We start from the raw sequence: 20384 nt of genomic DNA on the forward strand, positions 1-20384 counted from the left end.
TTGCCTCCCTTCCAACAGATTGAGAGAGAGTTTTACTGACGCTACTATATAACCTAGTGTGCCACCTGCAGTCCCTCATTATTTCTCTATCTCCAGCAGATGGTAGAGATGTAAAACCTGCAGTCTCTTCCTAGTTTAAAAAAAAAAAGACAGAAGTTGGTGATTTCCTCCCAGAAGGTTGGTAGGTCCTGATGGGACCATCCTTCCTGGTCTTGAGGTGGACAAGCAGGGGATTGGGGATCCTTAGTGTGATCGGTCCTTAGTCACCGGAGACAGAAAGCTGGTGGAACCAATTCTCTCTCCTCCAGAAGGGACAACGGAGCCTACTGCCACTCTTCAGTGCAGGGAAGTGCTTGTTTTCTGGTTTTTGTTCGGTTAACGTTTAAAAAAAAAAAAAAAAAGACAAATTGAGTTGGTTTCTGTTTCCTGCAGCTTGTCAGCAGAGTGGGGCTGATGCTGATCAGAGCTTAGCTTCCATGGGCTCTTACAATTTTTCTTCTGGTCCTGCTGCTTTTCTGGGGGAGAAGGCAGTTTGGGATCGATCGCGGTGGTCTTTGAGCAGCAGTGTGGGTCTGGTAGGCCCCTGTCTGCGCCATGGGAAACATCAGATCCATTCCCGGTCAGCGCAGGAACGGCTGCCATTTTGGCTTCCTTCGTGGCTGCTACAGAGGCTGCGGGGGGATATTTCCCTCAGTCACTGTCTCCAGCTGATTCGAGTTCTGCCAAGGCCTGAGGGGAGGCTTCAGATGATTCTTCCACCTTTTCTGTGAATTTTGTTCTATCACACAAGGCTTATTAGACCTGGAAAGCTGTGGGGCACTATTTGCCCAAGCCTGAGGCTTTGTCAGGTACGCACCCCAAGAAGAGATCTAGGGGCTTCGGGGGTTACTAGGGCTTGGTGAGCCATTGGGGTGTCCTCACAGGATTCCATGGTGGACAGTTTTTTGGATGATTCCAAGGTTTGGGTACCGGGAGGATCGGGTCCTCTGGATGCGGATCCTTCTCTGGGGGAGGCAGGATCCGGAGGAGGGGCAGGGGAAAGGCCCATCTGTGGAAGGGATGATCCGAAGCTGGTATGTCTGTTCCACAGGGAACAATTGGGACCCCTGATCCCCTGTGTTCTGGTAGAATTAGGAATAAAGGTTGCACAGGAAGACTCCAATCAGGAGGATGTGGGTCTGGTTATGGATGGCTTATGGGGTCCGTCCAGCGAAGGCATTTCCATAAGTCCGTTAATATGGTGATCAGGCATTGGGATACTCTGGAGACTGGCTTGAAGGTTGGCAGGGCAACTGATAAGTTGGAGCTCTTGTGAGTCCTGAAGATGGATGTCTTAGTATCAGCAATGACTAAGAAGACTATACCAGTGGCAGTGTTATGGCTTTGAAGGATGTGTAGGTTAGGAAGCTCAAGGTCCATCTGAAAAAGATTTTTGAAGTGTTTGTGCCTGGCATATGGGCTGTGGTGTGCAGCAGTTTTATGCTTCAGGCTGGCCTGCTTTGGGTGCAGCAGTTGCAGGCTGACAAGTCCATGTCCTCCCAGGAGGCGGAGCGGCTGGAAGCTGTGGTTGCCTATGGCACTGATGTACTGTGTTGTCCTCATTAGGATGTCCTCTAGAACAATGATGTTGACTGTCTCAGCCCAGAAATAGTCTTTTGGGTGAGGAACTGGTCAGTGGATGTTTCAGCCAAGTGTGTTAGGAGTGTTGCCCTTTAAGGGAAAGCTGCTTTTTGAAGAGAATTTGGAGGAGCTGATAAAGCATCTGAGAAGAGAATAAGGTACACAGGCTACCTGAGGACAAGCCAAAAAGGGGGGAAGTAGTTCCTTTTTTGGATGCTCTCTGTTTTGAGAGAACAGACTGTTTCTGCAGGAGATGTCTTTGGGAGGAGTCCAGAAGCGAGCTACGAGGAGGCAGCAGTCCTGGAACTAATCCTTTCGAGGCCAGAAGCTGAACAGGGATGGTTCTTGCCAGGGCGGCATTGGAGCCAAATCTACACAATGAAGCAAGGCCGGTGCACTCCTCTGTCCCAGAGGCTCTTAAGCCTGATAAAGCAAGGTTACACTTAGAATTTGCATGTCCGCTAAGGGACCTGTTCATGGTCTCTCTTTATGCCTCTGTATAAAAGAGAGGGATGGTATGACAGACCCTCGACTGTCTTAGAGGAACGAGGGATGGGACGTTATTCCATTTATTTCGTAGTTCCAGAGAAGGAAAGGACTTTTCGTCCAATTCTGGATTTGAAGAAAATAAACGTGGCTCTCAAGGTTCCTAGTTTTCGGTTGGAAACTCTCTGCTCTGTCATTGCAGCGGTGTGCAAGAAGGAGTTCTTGGCGTCCTTGGATCTGACTGAGAGGTGCTTGCACATAGGAATCCAGCCCGACCATCAGATTTCTACGGTTCAAGATCCTTGGTATTCATTTTCAATTTTGCGCCCTGACGTTCAGTCGGACAGCTGCTCCACGGATTTCACTAAGGTGATTGTGGCGGCAGCAGCCCTCAGGAAGAAGGAAGTGCAGGTGCACCCATATCTGATGACTGGCTCATTTGGGCAAAGTTGGAGGTCCACTGCAGAGCTTGTGATCACTGTGCTGGATAGTGAATTGGCCTGAGTCATTTTGTCTCATCTCAAGTGTTGTAATTTCTGGGAGCAGGTTCTAGACTCCATGGCATCCATGTTGGAGCTCGTACCTTGGGTGTTTGCTCATTTGAGAACTCTGCAGGCTGTGTTACTTTCCCAGTGGGATTCATTGTCCTGAGTAGTTTCAGCTTCCACTACCGCTTATAGAGTTAGCCATATCCTGTCTCTTGTGGTGGCTTGGTCGGGGCCACTTGTGTCGAGGGGGTGGACTTGAAAGTTCCAGAGTGGACAGTGGTTATCACAGACCGCCAGCCTCTCAGGTTGGGGAACTGTCTGCCAAATTCAGTTGGTGCAAGGCCAGTGATCGGTGGAAGAGGCATGATGGTCTATCTCTTAAAGACCAGAGTGCTGCAGTTGGAACCTTGTGCATTTCTTCCTCTCTTGCGCGGCTGCCCAGTCAGAATTTTGTCTGACAATATGACGGCGTTCAACAGGCATGGACATTGTTTAAAAATACAATTCTAGATGCACAGTCCAGATGTATTCCATGCATTAAGAAAGGTGGAATGAAGGCAAAACAATTACTGGCATGGTTAAATGGTGAGGTGAAAGAGTCTATTTTAACAAAAAAAAATCCTTCAAAAATTGGAAGAAGGATCCATCTGAAGAAATAGGAAAAAGCATAAGCATTGTCAAGTTAAGTGTAAAACATTGATAAGACAGGCAAAGAGAATTTGAAATGAAGCTGGCCCTAGAGGAAAAACTCGTGATAAAAACTTTTTAAAAATATATTCACAGCAAGAAACCTGTGAGGGAGTCGGGTGGACCGTTAGATGACCGAGGGGTTAAAGGGGCTCTTAGGGAAGATAAGGCCATTGCAGAAAGACTAAATTAATTCTTTGCTTCTGTGTTTACTAATTGAGGATGTTGGGGAGATACCAGTTCCGGAGATGGTTTTCAAGGGTGATGAGTTAGATGAACTGAGCCAAATCACTGTGAACCTTGAAGATGTAGTAGGCCAGATTGACAAACTAAAGAGTAGCAAATCACCCAGTCCAGATGGTATGCATCCTAGGGTTCTGAAAGAACTCTAAAATGAAATTTCAGATCTATTACTTAATTTGTAACCTATCATTAAAATCATCTATTGTACCTGAAGACTGGAGGGTGGCCAGTGTAACCCGAATATTTAAAAAGGGCTCAAGGGGCGATTGGGAAATTATAGACCAGTGAGCCTGGCTTCAGTGCTGGGAAAAATAGTGGAAACTATTCTAAAGATCAAAATCAGAGCATATAGGAAGACATGCTTTAATGGAACATAGTCAAAATGGATTTACCAAAGGGAAGTCTTGCCTCACAAACCTGCTTAATTTTTTTGAAGGCGTTAATAAACGTGGATAAAGGTGGCGGTAGATGTAGTGTATTTGGATTTTCAGAAGGTGTTTGACAAAGTCCCTCGAGAGGCTTCTAAGAAAACTAAAAAGTTATGGGATAGGAGGCGATGTCCTTTGTGGATTACAAAGTGGTTAAAGGACAGGAAACAGAGTAAGATTAAATTGTCAATTTTTCAGTGGAAAAGGGTAAACAGTGGAGTGCCTCAGGGATCTGTACTTGGACCGGTGCTTTTCAATATATTTATAAATGTTCTGGAAAGGAATATGAGGTTGTCAGATTTGCAGAGGATACAAAATTATTTAGAGTAGTTAAATCACAAGCAGATTGTGATACATTGCAGGACTTCTTTGCAAGACTGGAAGATTGGGCATCCAAATGGCAGATGAAATTTAATGTGGACAAGTGCAAGGTGTTGCATATAGGGAAAAATATCCCTTGCTGTAGTTACACAATGTTAGGTTCCATATTAGGAGCCCACCACCCAGGAAAAAGATCTAGGCATCACAGTGAATAATACTTTGAATCGGCTCAGTGTGCTGCAGCAGTCAAAGCAAACAGAATATTAGGAAATATTAGGAATCGAATAGTTAGTAAAACGGAAAATGTCATAATGCCTCTATATTGCTCCATGGTGAGACCGCACCTTGAATACTTTTTACAGTTCTGGTCGCCGCATCTCAAAAAAGCTATCATTGCGATGGAGAAGGTACAGAGAAGGGCAACCAAAATGATAAAGGAGATAGAACAGCTCCCCTATGAGGAAAGGCCGAAGAGGCTAGGGCTGTTCAGCTTGGCGAAGAGATGGCTGAAGGGAGATATGATAGAGGTCTTTAAAATCATGAGAGGTCTTGAATGAGTAGATGTGAATTGGTTATTTTCACTTTCAGATAGTAGAAGGACTAGGGGGCACTCCATTAAGTTAGCAAGTAGCACATTTAATACTAATCGGAGAAAATTATTTTTTACTCAACGCACAATTAAGCTCTGGAATTTGTTGCCAGAGTATGTGGTTAATGCAGTTAGTGTAGTTGGGTTTATAAAAGGCTTGGATAAGTTCTTGGAGAAGTCCATTAACTGCTATTAATCAAGTTGATTTAGGGAATGGTCTCTGCTAGTAGTGGCATCAGTAGCATGGGATCTTCTTAGTGTTTGGGTACTTGCCAGGTTCTTGTGGATGCTGGGCTTGATGGACCCTTGGTCTGACCCAGCATGGCAATTTCTTATGTTCTTATATCAACCAGCAGGGTGGTACCAAGAGTCGAGTGGTGGTTCAAGAAGCTCAGGCGCTAATCCACTGGGCAAAACATCTGGCATTGATAGCTTCTCACATAGCCAGGACTGACTGTGCAAGAGGATTTTCTCAGCTGTCAACAGCTGGATCCTGGAGAATGGGAGCTGTCAGAGGGGCACACTGATTCATCAGTGACAAGTGGGGCAAACCCTGCATGGATTTAATGGTAACTCAGAAGCATGCCAAGGTGCCTCGCTTCTTCAGTCAGAAGCCAGTGCAGGGCAGAGGGAGTCAATGCCTTGGTTCTTCCTTGGCCGCAGGACATTCTGCTGTATGTGTTTCTGCCATGACTGCTGATGGGCAAGATTTTGTGGCGTGTGGAGGTTCACCTGGGAGACATAATTCTGGTGGCTTGGGAGGCCTTGGTTTGAAGATCCGGTCAATCTAGCGGTGGACAGTCTGCTGAGGTTTGTTTTATCTGCCAAGGCTTCTGCATCAAAGGTCCCATATTTTCAGATCAGGTGACTCGCTTCTGTCTCTGGGCTTGGCTTTTGAGAGGAACAGGCGAGAGTCTTCCACCTCCTTGATGTATGTGAGGGTATGGGAGAGTTTTTAAGGATTGGTGCATGGAGCAGGGGGGTTGCCTCTGTGCTTCCATAGCACATATTCTTACCTTGTAGAGAGGTTTGGTAACGGGTTTGACCTGTAACTCCCTCGGAGTTCAGATGGCAGCTTTAGGTTGTCTTCAAGGCAAGGTGCACGGAGTGGCTCTGGCTGCACACCCGGATGTGGTGTGTTTTCTCCAAGGGGGCAAAGCATTTGAGGCCTCTGTTTTGGAAATTGTGTTCCTCTTGGAGTCTTAACTTAGTCCTTAAAAGCATTTGTGTGGCTCTGTTCGAGCCTCTTAAAAGGGCTACTATGAAAGATCTCTAAAGGTGTTTTGGTGGCCATTTGTTCTGCTAGAGGGATCTCGGAACTTCAAGACTTGTCATGTAGGGATCCTTTTTTGAGGATCATTGACTTTGGAGTCTCCTTGAGGATGGTGCTTTCCTTTCTGCTGAAGGTCATATCGTCGTCCCATTTGTTAGTCTGTGGAGCTTCCAGCTTTTCCAGCTGGAAGCTCCACAGACTAACTGCAAAAGCTGCAATTCTCTCGAATGAGATGTCACATTTCATTCGAGAGAATTGCAGCTTTTGGCTGTCAAGTGTGTATTGTTGCACTATCTTAAGGTCACTAGCAGCTTCCAGTTGTCAGATCACCTTTTTGTGCTATGGAGTGGTACAAAAAAAGGGCATAAGGCATCCAAAGCCACAAATTGTGTGATGGTTGAAGTAAGCCATAAGTTCCGCTTACATCTTTCAGGGTCATCCTATCCTGGAGGGGTTAAGGGCTCATTCTATCCATTCCCAGGCGGCTTCATGGGCTGAATGTCAGGTTTCGCCGCAAGAGATTTATAGGGCAGCTACCTGGAAGTCTTTGCACACTTTCACCAGGCGTTATCTGTTGGATGTCCAGGCCCCTGAGGCCATGAGTTTTTTGGTGAGTGTACTTTGAGTAGGTCTCTCTGTCCCACCCCGTTCAGGGAAGCTTTGGTACATCCCAGGAGTCTGGACTGATCTGGGTATGTACAGGGAAAGGAAAATTGGTTCTTACCTGCTAATTTTCGTTCCTGTAGTACCACAGATCAGTCCAGTCGCCTGCCCAATGTGGTGGGTGAAGGGTCATTAAGGGGCTATTTGGAGAGTCCGCTCATATTTGGCTGATCAATGTATTACTTCAATGTAAAAGGGTAAAGGATATCGCCGCCTCCTGCTCATGTAAGGTAATTACAAGTTGGGCTTGGGATTCCCTGATATACGTTTTAAGGTATTCTGCTTTGGTACTGTTTAATACTGAAGAGATACGGGTTGCACACCACCTAAAGAGGGAGTACTCGAAGTTTTTTCTCTGTCTCCATCTGCTGAAAAGGAGGCAAAACCCAGGAGTCTGGACTGATCTGTGGTACTACAGGAACGAAAATTAGCAGGTAAGAACCAATTTTCCTATTGTGTTGGTGGTTAAAAACTAAAGTGGGGCTGCCTGTTGAGAGGCTGGGCTGAAGCTCTCTCTCCCTGTTTACTTATTTGTTTTCCTCGATGCCGCATACCAAGAGGAAAGCCAAACTGAAGGAGCTGATTCAGGCTTCTCCTTCGTCAGGCCTCCTCCAGTCAAGGATTGGAAGCTTCTTCGCCCCGACATCTTTGACGCCGATGACTGCCCTTGCTGAAACTGGCGGTGAGCGGATGCCAACGCTGTGGGCAGATGAGACCACCTTGAGTCCCGGCGCGCCTGCCACGCTATCCCCCCCCTTTCTCCAGGACTCCAGAAATGGAGGAGTCGAGATCGGTGAGTCCTGTGTTTGAACGGGAGTCCCCTGTGCCTGGGGGCGCCGCCATTGCAGTTACCATTGATTTTTCTACCGTGGTTTTGATGAAGGGGTCAGAAACGGGACTTTATTCCACCCGTTTGTGGGACAGTCCATGAGGCCCCTTCGACTCTATTATCTTGTACTTCTGCTGGGGAATTGGTCCTAAATTCTATATCTTTGAGTGATATTGGCAAGAACACCAGGATTAGTTCTCCTTCTAGGGTAACTTCAGTTAAACTTCCAATTATTACCTTGGATGTGGTCTGGGGTGCTTTAACTTCCCTGGAAGCTGCCATTTCTTCAACAAAAATTTCCTTGGATACAAACCAGCATGTTTCTGCCATTGACAAACTGATTTCTTTGCATGGGGGTAAAATCGAGGTCTTGGAGTCACGTTTATCTACAGTGGAGAGGACTCAAAATGGCTTAGTTCAATCTGACCTAATTTATTCTAAGAAGCTTGAGAACACAGAAAATACCATATGAAGTTTAAATCTGCACGTTCTCAATTTTCCAATTACAAATTTGATATCACCACAGGAACTTTTCAAGAACTATGTTTCACAAGTTTTAAAGATTCCTATGGAGGCAATGCCGGTTGTCACCAAGGCTATTTGCCTGAGTGTGTTACTTCTACCACTGAGGTCAAGATTCTTCATTGAACCTATCAGATCTTCATGAATCTTCGCAAGATGTCTATTTATCTAAAAGAGGAACTTCATTGGTTTCTTTTGCTTTTTCTAATGATAGGAATACTGGTTTTTTCCTGCGTAATAGGTCAATTTGTCTATGGTCAGAAGATATGGATATTTCCTGATATTAGTATGATAACCCAGGATCGCAGGAAGAAATTTCTTTCCATGCAACCTGAGGTTTTGGCAGTAGGTGCTCAATTTACATTAAAACATCCATGCAAATGCTATGTGAAACATCTTAATGTCAACTGTCTATTTTGAACCCTCTCAACTTAGATTTTCTCTGAACTCTCATGTTCAAGAAACCTCTTAAGATTGTGATACTTCGGAATTATGATGTCTTGATCAGTCTCTTATTCTTTCTCTATTTTCTTTCCTTTTATTTCATCACTCTTGTTTCTTTTCTTATCTTCCATTTTCCTGGGATTTGTTGATTATATTCCCCTCATTTTATTTTTTTTCATTGCTATATGATAAATATTTGAGTTGCTATGATTACTCCTTTTCTGATACAAGTATTCTTGTGTTCAATAGTAAAAAAGTATTGGATAAAAAGATCAAATTTTCTTTTAAGTCTCCAGCCAATGACAAGAAATGAGTGCTGTTCCAAGCCAGATTTTTAATGAGTTGGGTTATAGTACTTGCATAGGCTACGTTTGTTTTCTCTAAGAGTGTAAGTAATAGCTATCTTGGATCTGAACCCTTGGGGCCTGATTTTCAAAAGCATTTATATGCTTAAAAATGGATTTTACTCATGTAAATTTACTTTACTCACGTAAGAGGGCTTTTGAAAATTTCACAATATATGCTGTTGAATTGTCCATAGGATTTACCCGTACAAGTGCACTTTACACGGGTAAATGGCCTTTGAAAATTGTTGCAATAGTAATTTACACATGTAAATCTTTTTGAAAATTACCCCTAAGTGAATTGCCACCATTAACTTCAAGTCATATGCAATATCTCTGCTTGGACAGGTTCCTATGTTGTATATTTCCTCTGTGTTCTGGTTCAATCCTGTGCTCTCTTCTGCCCCCCCCCCCCCCCATTTCACCTCTTGTATATAGGTATGATGCATCCACATCCTATGGGAATGATGCCACCACCTCCGCCACCACCCAGTGGTCAGCCACCACCTCCTCCCTCAGGACCTCTACCACCGTGGCAACAGCAGCAGCCTCAACCTCCACCCCCACCTCCCAGCAGCAGTATGGCCTCCAGTGCACCAATACCATGGCAGAGTGAGTAGAAAACTGATGCTCAGACTTCAGTCGTTCGTTTGAAATTGTGCATTTAAAAAAAAATTGTTCTCTTCCACAGATACTCCCACTACCACTGGTGGTACAGCATCCATTCCACCTTGGCAACAACAACAAGGAGCAACAGCAGCCTCAACTGCAGCCCCTCAAATGCAGGGCAACCCATCCATGGGGCATCCACCCTCAGGGGTGCAACCTCCATTGCCTCCAGGAGCTCCCCCTCCTCCTCCTCCACCACCTCCCGGCTCAGCAAGTATGATGTATGCACCACCCCCTCCTCCACCGCCCATGGACCCTTCCAACTTTGTCACCATGATGGGCATGGGAGTACCAGGCATGCCACCATTTGGAATGCCTCCTGCACCACCACCTCCCCCACCTCAGAACTGAAGCAGTCAGACTTAGAGACTAAATCCTTATACCATGGCGTGAGAAATGGCTGCTTAGCACACCTTGGAATTGAATATTGAAGAGACTTCTTTATTTCCCCCCCCCCCCCCCTATGTGTTCCTTACATCAGCTAATCCTTTTTAGTATTCCATTTTTTTTTTCTTCTGATGGTGTAATGTTGAGTCTTGATGGAACTGCCAGTATTGTGTGAACTTCCATATATACTCTCATTGCCTGAGGGTGTGGTTGGAGGAGGTTAAGCTCACTGAGTGTAGAAGTGGAGATTCAGCTTATCCACCTGACATCTCAGTAGCTGAATACCATTAGTCTTGAATAGCCTGAAATGAGTATAGAAATTCACATACCAGAGGAACTGTACTTGAGCAAAAAGATTTTGATCTCTAACTTTATATTGTGATTTTTTTCTCCATTTTTTTGTATTCCTAGTTATGAAAACTGCATCCCATGAGCCTCCTTAGTCTCCCCAAGCCTGCATTATTGTTATGCCTCCTGCCAACAGTTTAGTGCCCATAGTCTTAACAGGAGTAAACAAATGGGTTTGTCATTGTCTAGCACCTGATAGTTGTGGTTGGTTCTTGGAAAAGAAAGGGCACCAGCTTAACTTCTTAGTTGTCTTTGTTCCATCTTTAGGGAGACTTTTGATTCGCTGCTGTGCTTCCTGGTTTGTGCTGATGGTCAGTAATGGTTTTGAGCCATGTTGTGATGGAATATAGGATTCTCTCCCTTCTGTTTTGCAATAGCTAATTGTGTTCTGCCATGAATTGTGCTGGGGTTATTTTATACTGATGGTCCAGGTGTTTGGATTATATTGAGCGGAGCCCTTCCTGTGCAGTGGGGGGGAGGGGAGGCAAGGCAGATGAAGGGAAGGTCCTTTGGCCATATTGACTGGACATCTATTTGCTTACTGATGCCTGAAGTCTTTTACTCGTGAATGTTTTATAATTTTGGTTGGGATCCTTATATCCCACCCAGTCAGTGTGATTATGGTGATGTGTAAACGCTTCATTGAGTTTACCTGGTCAAAGTTTCTATTGCTTTTTTGTGTGTATGATTAAGATGCATTAAAGGGGAGGCTTCAATGAATAAAATTATTTTAAGTATTTTCATTTTCTAATATATTTTAGATTGGTTTATGTATGTTGATGTTATGAGTTTATTGGAGTGGTTTGAAGCTAATTTTACATCATTTTATTATGAGTAAGGTTGGGGGGGGGGGATCACTTATCACATTAAACTTTTTTATAATTTGGTCTTTAACTGAAATCATGTAAGCACACCCAAGGTGTTTTTGTACTTAACATTGAAGGTGTGTGTTAGAGATGAAAGTTGTACTGTCACAATTTAACTTACCACTGTTAATATTGGATGACTTGTATGTAATTCAGTGGGGACAAGCAGTTTACCCATTATGCAATCCTGACTGTGCTAAATTAGATGGCTTCTCCCAACTTGTTGTCTCTGGGCCCATGCCCAGGTTTGTGTGCAGCCTTGCTTGGTTTTTTTTCTTCAAGCCAGACCAGTCCAAACAAGTGGGTTTATGCTCCCCAGCCAGCAGATGGAGACTGAACAAACAGTTTTGCTGACATCACCCTATACAGGGACCTGTGCTAACATCAACCTGCCAGTATTGTCTCCAGCAAATGGTAGGATAGCATTCTTGTGCTGTAGTCTGGTCTGCTAGACCAGATGAGCAAGAAGAGGGACTAGCTACTGGGGTGATGGGATTTTGGGCTTGTAGCTCTCAAGTTTGAGTAGAGCTCTAGTAGAGAGGCTTCCAGGAGGGATATAGGATTAACTCATAAGAACATAAATGCCAATATGGGTCAGACCCCAGGGTCCATTGAGCGCAGTATTCTATCTGACATTGCCAATCTGAGTCAAAAGTACCGGTCAGACCCCCAGTATCTGATCTATTTCTTGTATCTCCCAGGGACATGCACTTCCTTTCCCAAATCTACCTGGCTAGTAACTAGATGGACTTTTCGTTCAAAAACTTATCCAGTTTTCTTCTGAACACCCCTGTTTCCTAGCATGTAGCAGATGGACTCGGGACCAATGGGTATAGTGTACTCCTGATAGCAGTTGGAGACGGATCGGATTTCAATCTGATGTCAGCCCTAGTACATATACCCCTGCAGGAAGTGCAGCTCTTCAGTATTTTCAGTCTCCACAGCAGTTAGGGACTACCTGCACGCTCTTAATTTACCGGAGAAAACTCAAAATAAGAAATCTTACCTCTACAGACAGGCCCCGCTCTCCTGCGGTGACACCCTCTGGTCCCTCCCCCAGTTGAGAATTCCTGAGGTGATTTCCGCGATCCCTCGGAGGTGAGCTTCGGTCTGGGGCTAGGCCCCGGTTAGATCCAAGGTTCCTCCCACGTGGAGACCCTCCAAGGTGGTCGCCATATTGTCTGCATGGTCGCCGTTGCCATTTTGGCCCTGTTCGCCGCCCTGTCCACCGTCTCGATCCGAGCGCACAAAGGGCAAGCCAGGCGCGCCATTACTTGTGCGCACAACATCGCACGCTCAAGTACTGTGTGCACAAGTTACGCGCGTAACACGCGCTTACTGTGCCGGGCGCATATCTGCAACTTGTGCGCACACCAGCACGCACATCCTGAGCGCACACCCATTCCACGCGCACATATTCGACGCACCGGAGCGCATGACTGATTTTACGCACCTACATCCATGTCACCACCGGAAAAGGAGTTCAAGGCTCAGGGCCTCTGCCCAGCATGCCACATCAGAGCCGCACAACATGAAGAGGCCAACGCCCTGTGTATCCAGTGCGAGGAGGCCCTGGGGGATCCAGCCCAGGGCCAACCCCAACCGGGACTGATTGCTAGCTCCTCCATAAATACCCCGGACCTAGCGAGTCCCAGTGGGGCTCCCTCTCAAACGGGACCCCCCAAGGGACACAGCGCCTCCTAGCTTGGACCCAGGGTCTTATCTCCTGGGTGGAATTCTTCAAAGGTCTGCACACCTTTGTTCATATGCAGATGGAGCCTCCAATAACATGGTCACAGCCTCCACCAGAGGACCTTTACACCCCGGGCCCCTGTAGGCCCAGAGAAGTGAATCCACCACCCAGAAGCCCCACCTACAGGAACACGGACAACTCGGGGGAGGAATCAGAGCCCCTGGAGGAGGGGGAACGCCCTCCGGGGACAGAGCCTCACCGGACCATGAGACGCTTCTTCACCAAGGACGAGCTTCCAGACTTGGTCACCCACAGCCTGAAGGAGCTTGCTATCCCGGGCACAAGTGTCTCGGGGGAAGCCTAAGACAAACCCCCCTGCTAGAGGGACTCCGTCAGACCACCTTCCATTTTCCTCTGTTACAAGCCGTCCAACAGCTAATTGACCTGGAATGGATCGCTCGAGAGTCTACATTCAAAGGGGGACGGGCTATGGCAGCCATGTGTCCTCTGGACCCGGCGGCCAAAGACCTTCTGACATGCCCAAAAGTGGATGCCATGGTCTGCGCACTACTATCCCAGTGGCGGGAGATGCAGCGCTCAAAGATGCTCGACAGATGTCTGGACTCCATCCTTAAACAGTCCTTTGACGTCGTTGCTATGTCCCTAGAGATAGCGGCCTGCACAGACCAGGAGCAACATTCCTGGGGAAGCATTGGAACCAGCAGTATCATTCCTCGCGGATGCTGCTGCCGACTTGGTACGCACCGCTGCTAGTGTCATTAGCTGTGGCAGCCAGGAGGCAACTCTGGCTCCGAAGCTGGTTGGCAGACGCATCTTCCAAAATGAGACTCACAAGGAATGCCCTGCAAGGGATTCCTCCTGTTCGGCAGCAAACTAGAGAAACTTGCTAACAAATGGGGCGAGTCCCCACTACCGCGGCTACCGGAAGACAGGAATAAGAGAAACCAGCGACCCTTCCCCCGATCTTCCAGGGGCAGAGGTTCACAGCGCTTCAATCCATACAGAAACACTTATCAAGGACCTCGTCCTACAGGCAGGAACCAGTCCTTTCGGAACAAGCACAACAAAAGGAGAACCAGCTCGGGACCAGGCCCCGGCCGCATCCCACAATGAGAATCAGCCGACCTGTCCAAAGGAAGAAGCCATAGGGGCAGACTTGCCCTATTCTACCAAAGATGGGTCGAGAGAACTTCGGACAAGTGGGTCCTAACCATCATTCAAGAGGGGTACTACTTGGATTTCCTCCGGACAAGTTCGTGGAATCCCCCTGCCACGACCGCTCCAAGAGGGTGGCAGTGGAAGCTACACTGACCAGATTACTGGCCCTAGATGCCATAACCCCAGTGCCTCCACAACAAATAAATACTGGGCATTATTCCATTTATTTTATCGTCCCCAAGAAAGGGGGAACGTTCAGGCCCATCCTGGACCTCAAGTCTGTCAACCGTCACCTGAGGATTCCCCACTTCCGCATGGAAACCCTACGCTCTGTAATAAGGGCGATACAACCGGGAGAGTTTCTCACATCCCTGGATCTGTCAGAAGCCTACCTACACATTCCGATTCATCAAGAACATCAGCGCTTCTACGCTTCAAAATCCTGGACCGTCACTACCAATTCCAGGCACTACCCTTCGGGTTAGCCACAACACCCCGGACATTCACCAAGATCATATTGGTGGTGGTGGCAACACTGAGGAAGGAAGGAATCCTTGTACATCCTTACCTAGATAATTGGCTGATCAAGGCGAAATCCCCAGAGGAAAATCACCAGGCAACCAACAGAGCCAAAATTCTACTGGAGAGCCTCGGATGGGTGGTCAACACAAACAAGAGCTGTCTGCAGCCCTCAGTCTCTAGAATACTTAGGAGTCCAATTCGACACCAAAGACGACAAAGTCATCCTGATACAGACAAGGAGATCAAAACTGATGAACCAATTACAAGCCCTGCTGAGCGAACCTCGCCCCACAGCATGGAATTACCTACAAGTCCTCTGTTTCATGGCATCCACGCTGGAAGCAGTGCCATGGGCACGAACTCACATGAGACCCCTACACCGCTCACTTCTATCGTGATGGAATCCACTGTCCCAGAACTACACCGTACGTCTACAGCTCCCGGGCAGAGTTCGGACCCAACTACGATGGTGGCTACAAGACGGCCACCTGAGCCAAGGAACAAGACTATCCTCACAGACCTGGATCCTGCTCACCACGGATGCCAGCCTACGAGGATGGGGAGCACACTGCGAAGAGCTAAACGCCCAAGGCCAGTGGAACGCATCAGTCTCGGGCTGGAACATCAATCGCCTAGAAGCCCGGGCAGTCAGACTAGCCTACCTACGCTTCGGTCACAGACTCAGAGACAAAGCAGCCAGAGTAATGTCTGACAACGCCACAACAGTGGCCTACATCAACCGTCGGAGGAACCAGAAGCCAACAAGTGTCTCTGGACATAGACCCCCTAATGTCGTGGGCGGAAGTGAATCTCCAGGAGATCTCGGCCATCCACATCGCCGGGAAAGACAACATCACGGCAGATTACCTCAGCAGAGAAAGTCTAGACCCAGGAGAATGGAAACTGTCAACCACAGCGTTCCAACTGATAGTAAACCGTTGGGGAACACCAACCATGGACCTTCTGGCAAACCGGTCCAGTGCCCAAGTGCCCAGTTACTTCAGCCGCAGGCAGGAACCTCAGTCCCAGGGGATCGATACCCTGGTACAGGCCTGGCCACAGGAGACTCTGTTATTTGCCTTCCCGCCGTGGCCCCTTTTGGGCGCAATCATTCACAATATAGAACAGCACATGGGACCAGTACTTCTTGTGGCCCCGGACTGGCCAAGAAGACCATGGTAGCAGACATGCGAAGGCTACTGACAGGGACCCCCCCTGCCACTACCTCCACACAGAGACCTGTTCCAACAAGGGCTGATCCTCCATGAGGATCCAACTCAATTCTCTTAGTCTGGCCATTGAGGGCTCGCTTGAGAGAGCGGATACTAGGGGGCTGTAATTGACACCCTACTCCGAGTTCGCAAGTTCTCCACATCTCTGACATAAGGATTTGGAGAGTATTCGAAGCCTGGTGCGAGGACCACAACATCATACCATGCTCAGTCAAAATTCCTGTGGTCCTGGAATTCCTACAGAAGGTATTGTCCCTCAACTCCATAAAGGTACAGGTGGCTGCATTGTCATGCTACGGAACCGAGAGCGACAGCATAGCCTCTCACCCGGATGGTTCCCGCTTCCTGGAAGGAGTCAAGCACATCCGACCACCCCTAAAGTGGCCGGTACCTCTTTGGAACCTCAAACTGGTCCTGGATTTCTTAGGAGGAGCCTCTTTCAGACCTCTCCGCTGTCTCTCCAACTATTAACATTGAAGACAGCCTTCCTGCTGGCAGTTTGTTCAGCCTATCGTATATCCGAGCTGCAAGCACTGTCCTGCCGTAAGCCGTTTCTCAGGCTCACCCCGGGAATCATCCAGTTATGCACGGTTCCCTCGTTCCTCCCCAAAGTGGTGTCTCACTTCCATCTCAACCAAACCATCTCGCTACCATCGCCAGATGAGCATAAGAATTCGGAAGAGGCTCGAAGTCTACGCCACCTCAACATCGGCAGACTCCTATCCAGATACCTGGAAATGTCGGAACCTGTACGAAAAACGGACCTCCTATTCATCCTTCACAGCAGGAAGAGACAAGGGGAAGTGGCCTTGCGAGCAACCATAGCCCGCTGGATCAAAGAAGTCATCAAGGCGGCCTACGTAGAAGCAGGCAAGCCACCGCCTCTACAAGTTAAGGCCCATTCTACTAGAGCCCAGGCAGTGTCCTGGGCAGAAACCAAGATGCTGTCACCCGCCGAGATCTGCAGGGCGGCGACATTGTCCTCCATCCACACCACCTCCAGGTTTTACCGCCTGGATGTTCAGGCTCGGGAGGACACAGCATTTGCAAGGGTAGTACTAAGTGGGTCACAGGCAGCCTCCCACCCGGTTTGGAAGTAGCTTTTATACATCCCATTGGTCCTGAGTCCATCTGCTACACGCTAGGAAATGGAGAAATTACCTGATAATTTCGTTTTTTCCTTAGTGTAGACAGATGGACACAGCATCCTCAGGGGACATCCCCGGGAGCGAGTGATCAAGGGTAAGCCATGCTTTCGTTCATTTAGGACACCCATCCTACCTGGTGTCGATGTTTCCTGGTTGAGGGTACTGGCGGTCTCCAGCTGTAGCCAATTCAACCAGTTCAAGTAAATTAAGTTATTCAAGTTATGAAGTTATTGAAGTTATTCAAATTAGTCATACATATATCCACAATGCTTTTTGAGGAGAAAACTGAAGAGCTGCACTTCCTGCAGGGGTATATGTACTAGGGCTGATGTCAGATTGAAATCTGATCAGTCTCCAACTGCTATCAGGAGTACATTATACCCATTGGTCCTGAGTCCATCTGTCTGCACTAAGGAAGACGAAATTATTAGGTAAGTAATTTCTCCATTTGTTGCCTTGACCATGTCTTCTTGCAATACATTCCATAATTAGATGGTGCAGTGAGTGAAAAAAGCTTCCAAAGATTGTTTTAAATCTGCTGGTTGCTACTTTCAGGGCATGCACCTTAATCCTACAGGCTGATACAAGAAAGTGTGCCCAGTCTAGTGCACAGGTTAATGAGAGGTTGAACATGTCCATCACCCCTGATGCAATAAGGGGATCAGCACAGCCAAAACACACATTCAAACAAAGGCGTAGCTAATAGCACTCATCACATGTAAATGCTATGTAGATGAGACTATTACATCGCAATGCCAAAAATCACCGTGTGCACAAGGCACAGTTTTTACCTGGTCAATTTTATACCTGCTGTGTCAAGGGATCTACTTTAAAAAAAAAAAATAAAAATAAAAACTCTTTCCATGGTTCCTCCTACAAGTAGAAGGAACCACAGAAAGCATCCTGAAAAAAAAGGCTTGTGGGGAAAAAAATTTATGGGCACACAATACATACGCATAATATACATGGTCCAGGCCGTGCATATTATGCATGTATATTGTGCTGGTAAATTCACTGCAGCAGGATAAAACAGACCCTTGTAAATTGAGCGTCCATTTTGGTAACACACAGCCACGTCTCCTGAGCGCCCGATGCCAAGGATGCGCTAGGGAAGCACAATGTATCCTAGCATGTCTGTTTTAGCATGGCAGCTCATTTACATATTGCATTAGATGCCCAGGAGAGGAGGAGGATGTGCATGTTTAAAAAAAAAAAAAAAAAAGTTTCCCTGTATGTACCCGGATCAGTTTAGGCTGTGGGTTGAGCCTCCTTTCCAGCAGGTGGAGACAGACCAAAACTGAAAGGATATCCTACATGAGGACAGAGCCTATCCTGTAACTCTTCAGTATTCGTCTGTCTCCAGCAGGTGCAGCAGCTCACCTTTCGTTCTCTGCTTTAGGCTAGTCAGCCTTTCTTCTTTCCTTACGGATCAAGCAAGTACTTATTCTTATTTTCCTTCGTATTAAAGGAACTTTTTCTTTAGTGATTTTTTTCTTCTGTGGGAGATGGTTCCGTCTCCCGGCTCTTGCTGGTCTCAGGGGGGCTTTGCCCCTTGTGCGCTGCATAGCCTGAGTCCGTCCCACTTCCAGGTGTAGGAACAGAGTCTCTCCTGGTCTCGTCACCCCCCCCCCTCCCCCCCCCCCCCGGCTGCCGAGAGGGTTTAGAACCCGATTGCTGCGTTCGGTTGTAAAAATAAATAAATAGAGAAGAGAAATGTCATCTTTCAGTTTTTATTATAAGTTGCAGCAGTAGACCAGTATTTTTTCTTTTCCAGGTCTCAGGAGACCTTGAACCAGTAGCCAGACAGACAGGAGACAGCAGGGTTCCCCCCTGCTTCACTCCTGGCCTCCAGGCTGTCAATCAAACTTTTTCTCTGCAGCCTTTTTTTCTTCAGAGCTGCTCTGTGCCGTGGCAGGCAGCCTGCCTCTTCTCTTCCAGCCCCCTTCGAGTTTTTTGCGAGGGGGCTTCTTCTATGCCTCCTGGCCAGGTAGGGAAGATCCCTCCTCGGCAGGGAAGGCAAATTTAGCACGGGGATTGAGTCCCCAGAGCTTGGCCAGGCCATTCCCGGATTGGGAAAGCCCGGGAACGGTGGCCATTTTGGATTTTTTATTGGCTCCGTTTTCGGAGCTCCCTGGGGCTGGGGGACCGATTTCTTTTTTTTTTTTTTTTTGCAGCTACCCCCCCCTCCCCAATTTGAGCCCTGCGGCCCCCCAGGAAGGGTTTTTTGTCACCCCCCCACCCGGGATTTTTTGGGCTCATCTTTTATTTGCATGTTCCCTCCTGCGTAAATCTCCTTTAGCGAGCATGCAGGAGGAGGTGGAAGGTCCCCCCTTGACCCCCACCCCGGGGACAAAACAATATTACAAAAAAAAAAAAAAATTAAATTATTAAATAATGATAAAATAAAATTTCCCTGCTTTGTGCCATTGACAGTTCGACCGGCTACGGAGCCCCCGGGTCCCTTGGGGCACGGGTGGTCCCGGAGGTGCCACCCGACCCCCCCCCCCCCCCCCCCGGCAGATCCGGTACTCCCGGATCCTATCGCCAATCCGGTTCCGTAGGCTACCCTTCCACTCCTGGTACCGCCTCTTTGCCCACGGATCCCCGGTCCTGGCGGGTTTCAGGGTTTCGGCAAGCGCCTTCCCCTTTCCTCCCACGCCCAAACAGTTGCACCTGAGGCAGTGGCAGGCTCCCTGGACGGGCCGTGCCCTGAACAAGCTCCCCCTCCCGGTGGTATGCTTCGTTTAAAAAAAGAAAAAAACCCAATAATCCCTCCGTGGACTCCTTATGCGGTCACTTTTCAGGAGGGTTTTCCCGGCTTTCAAGTGGCCCCGGTACACCTGCTCGAGGCTCATGTGAAGTGCACTTTGATGTCCTAGCGCTGGGGGTGTGTACCACTATTTGCTGCAGTTTCCTGCTGCGGGCAGGTCTCAGGAGGGGTCAACGTCAACTTTGCTCTGCGCCCGGGACCCCCTGTGGCCAGAGGCTGCGTATGCGACCCTTCTCCGCCTCCAGCCAAAGGCGATGTCCGCCACACGGCTCCTCTAGCTGCGCCACTGGTCGGCCAATCTGGCCTCCACAGCCCGGTAGGGTACGTTGCCGTTCAAAGGTAAGCTGTTCCTTGTCCAGGACCTTGAGCAACTAGGGATTCCTATGGGGAAAGTAAGGACCATTAGCTTCTGGAGGCCCGTCCGAACCCATCTTGGTCCTTTATACCCTCTCGTCCACACATTTGGGACCAGAGTCGGTATACCCCACGCGGGCACAGTGACTCCTCAGGGGGTTTGCTCCTCCTTGATCGCAGGTTTGTCGCAGCCTTCTCGTGGGCGTCATTCCTTTCACGAGGGTTAGCCCATGCGATCAATCCTTACGCCTGCACACACTCTGGAGTTTCCATGCCTCA

The 20384-nt window shown here is 47.9% G+C and overlaps 1 protein-coding gene across 1 annotated transcript in view; it reads left to right on the top strand.

Annotated features, from left to right (window-relative positions):
• SF1 (splicing factor 1) overlaps window positions 1-11084 on the top strand; it is a 218213-nt gene extending 207129 nt beyond the window's left edge. Inside the window, exons 15-16 of the mRNA XM_029611672.1 lie at window positions 9376-9549; window positions 9629-11084. Coding sequence (XP_029467532.1) covers window positions 9376-9549; window positions 9629-10037 — 583 coding nt within the window. The 3' untranslated portion in view covers window positions 10038-11084. The remainder of the gene's footprint in view (window positions 1-9375; window positions 9550-9628) is intronic.
• The last annotated feature ends 9300 nt before the right edge of the window (window positions 11085-20384 follow it).

The sequence above is a fragment of the Rhinatrema bivittatum genome, chromosome 8, assembly GCF_901001135.1.
Source record: "Rhinatrema bivittatum chromosome 8, aRhiBiv1.1, whole genome shotgun sequence".
Lineage (NCBI taxonomy): Eukaryota > Metazoa > Chordata > Amphibia > Gymnophiona > Rhinatrematidae > Rhinatrema > Rhinatrema bivittatum.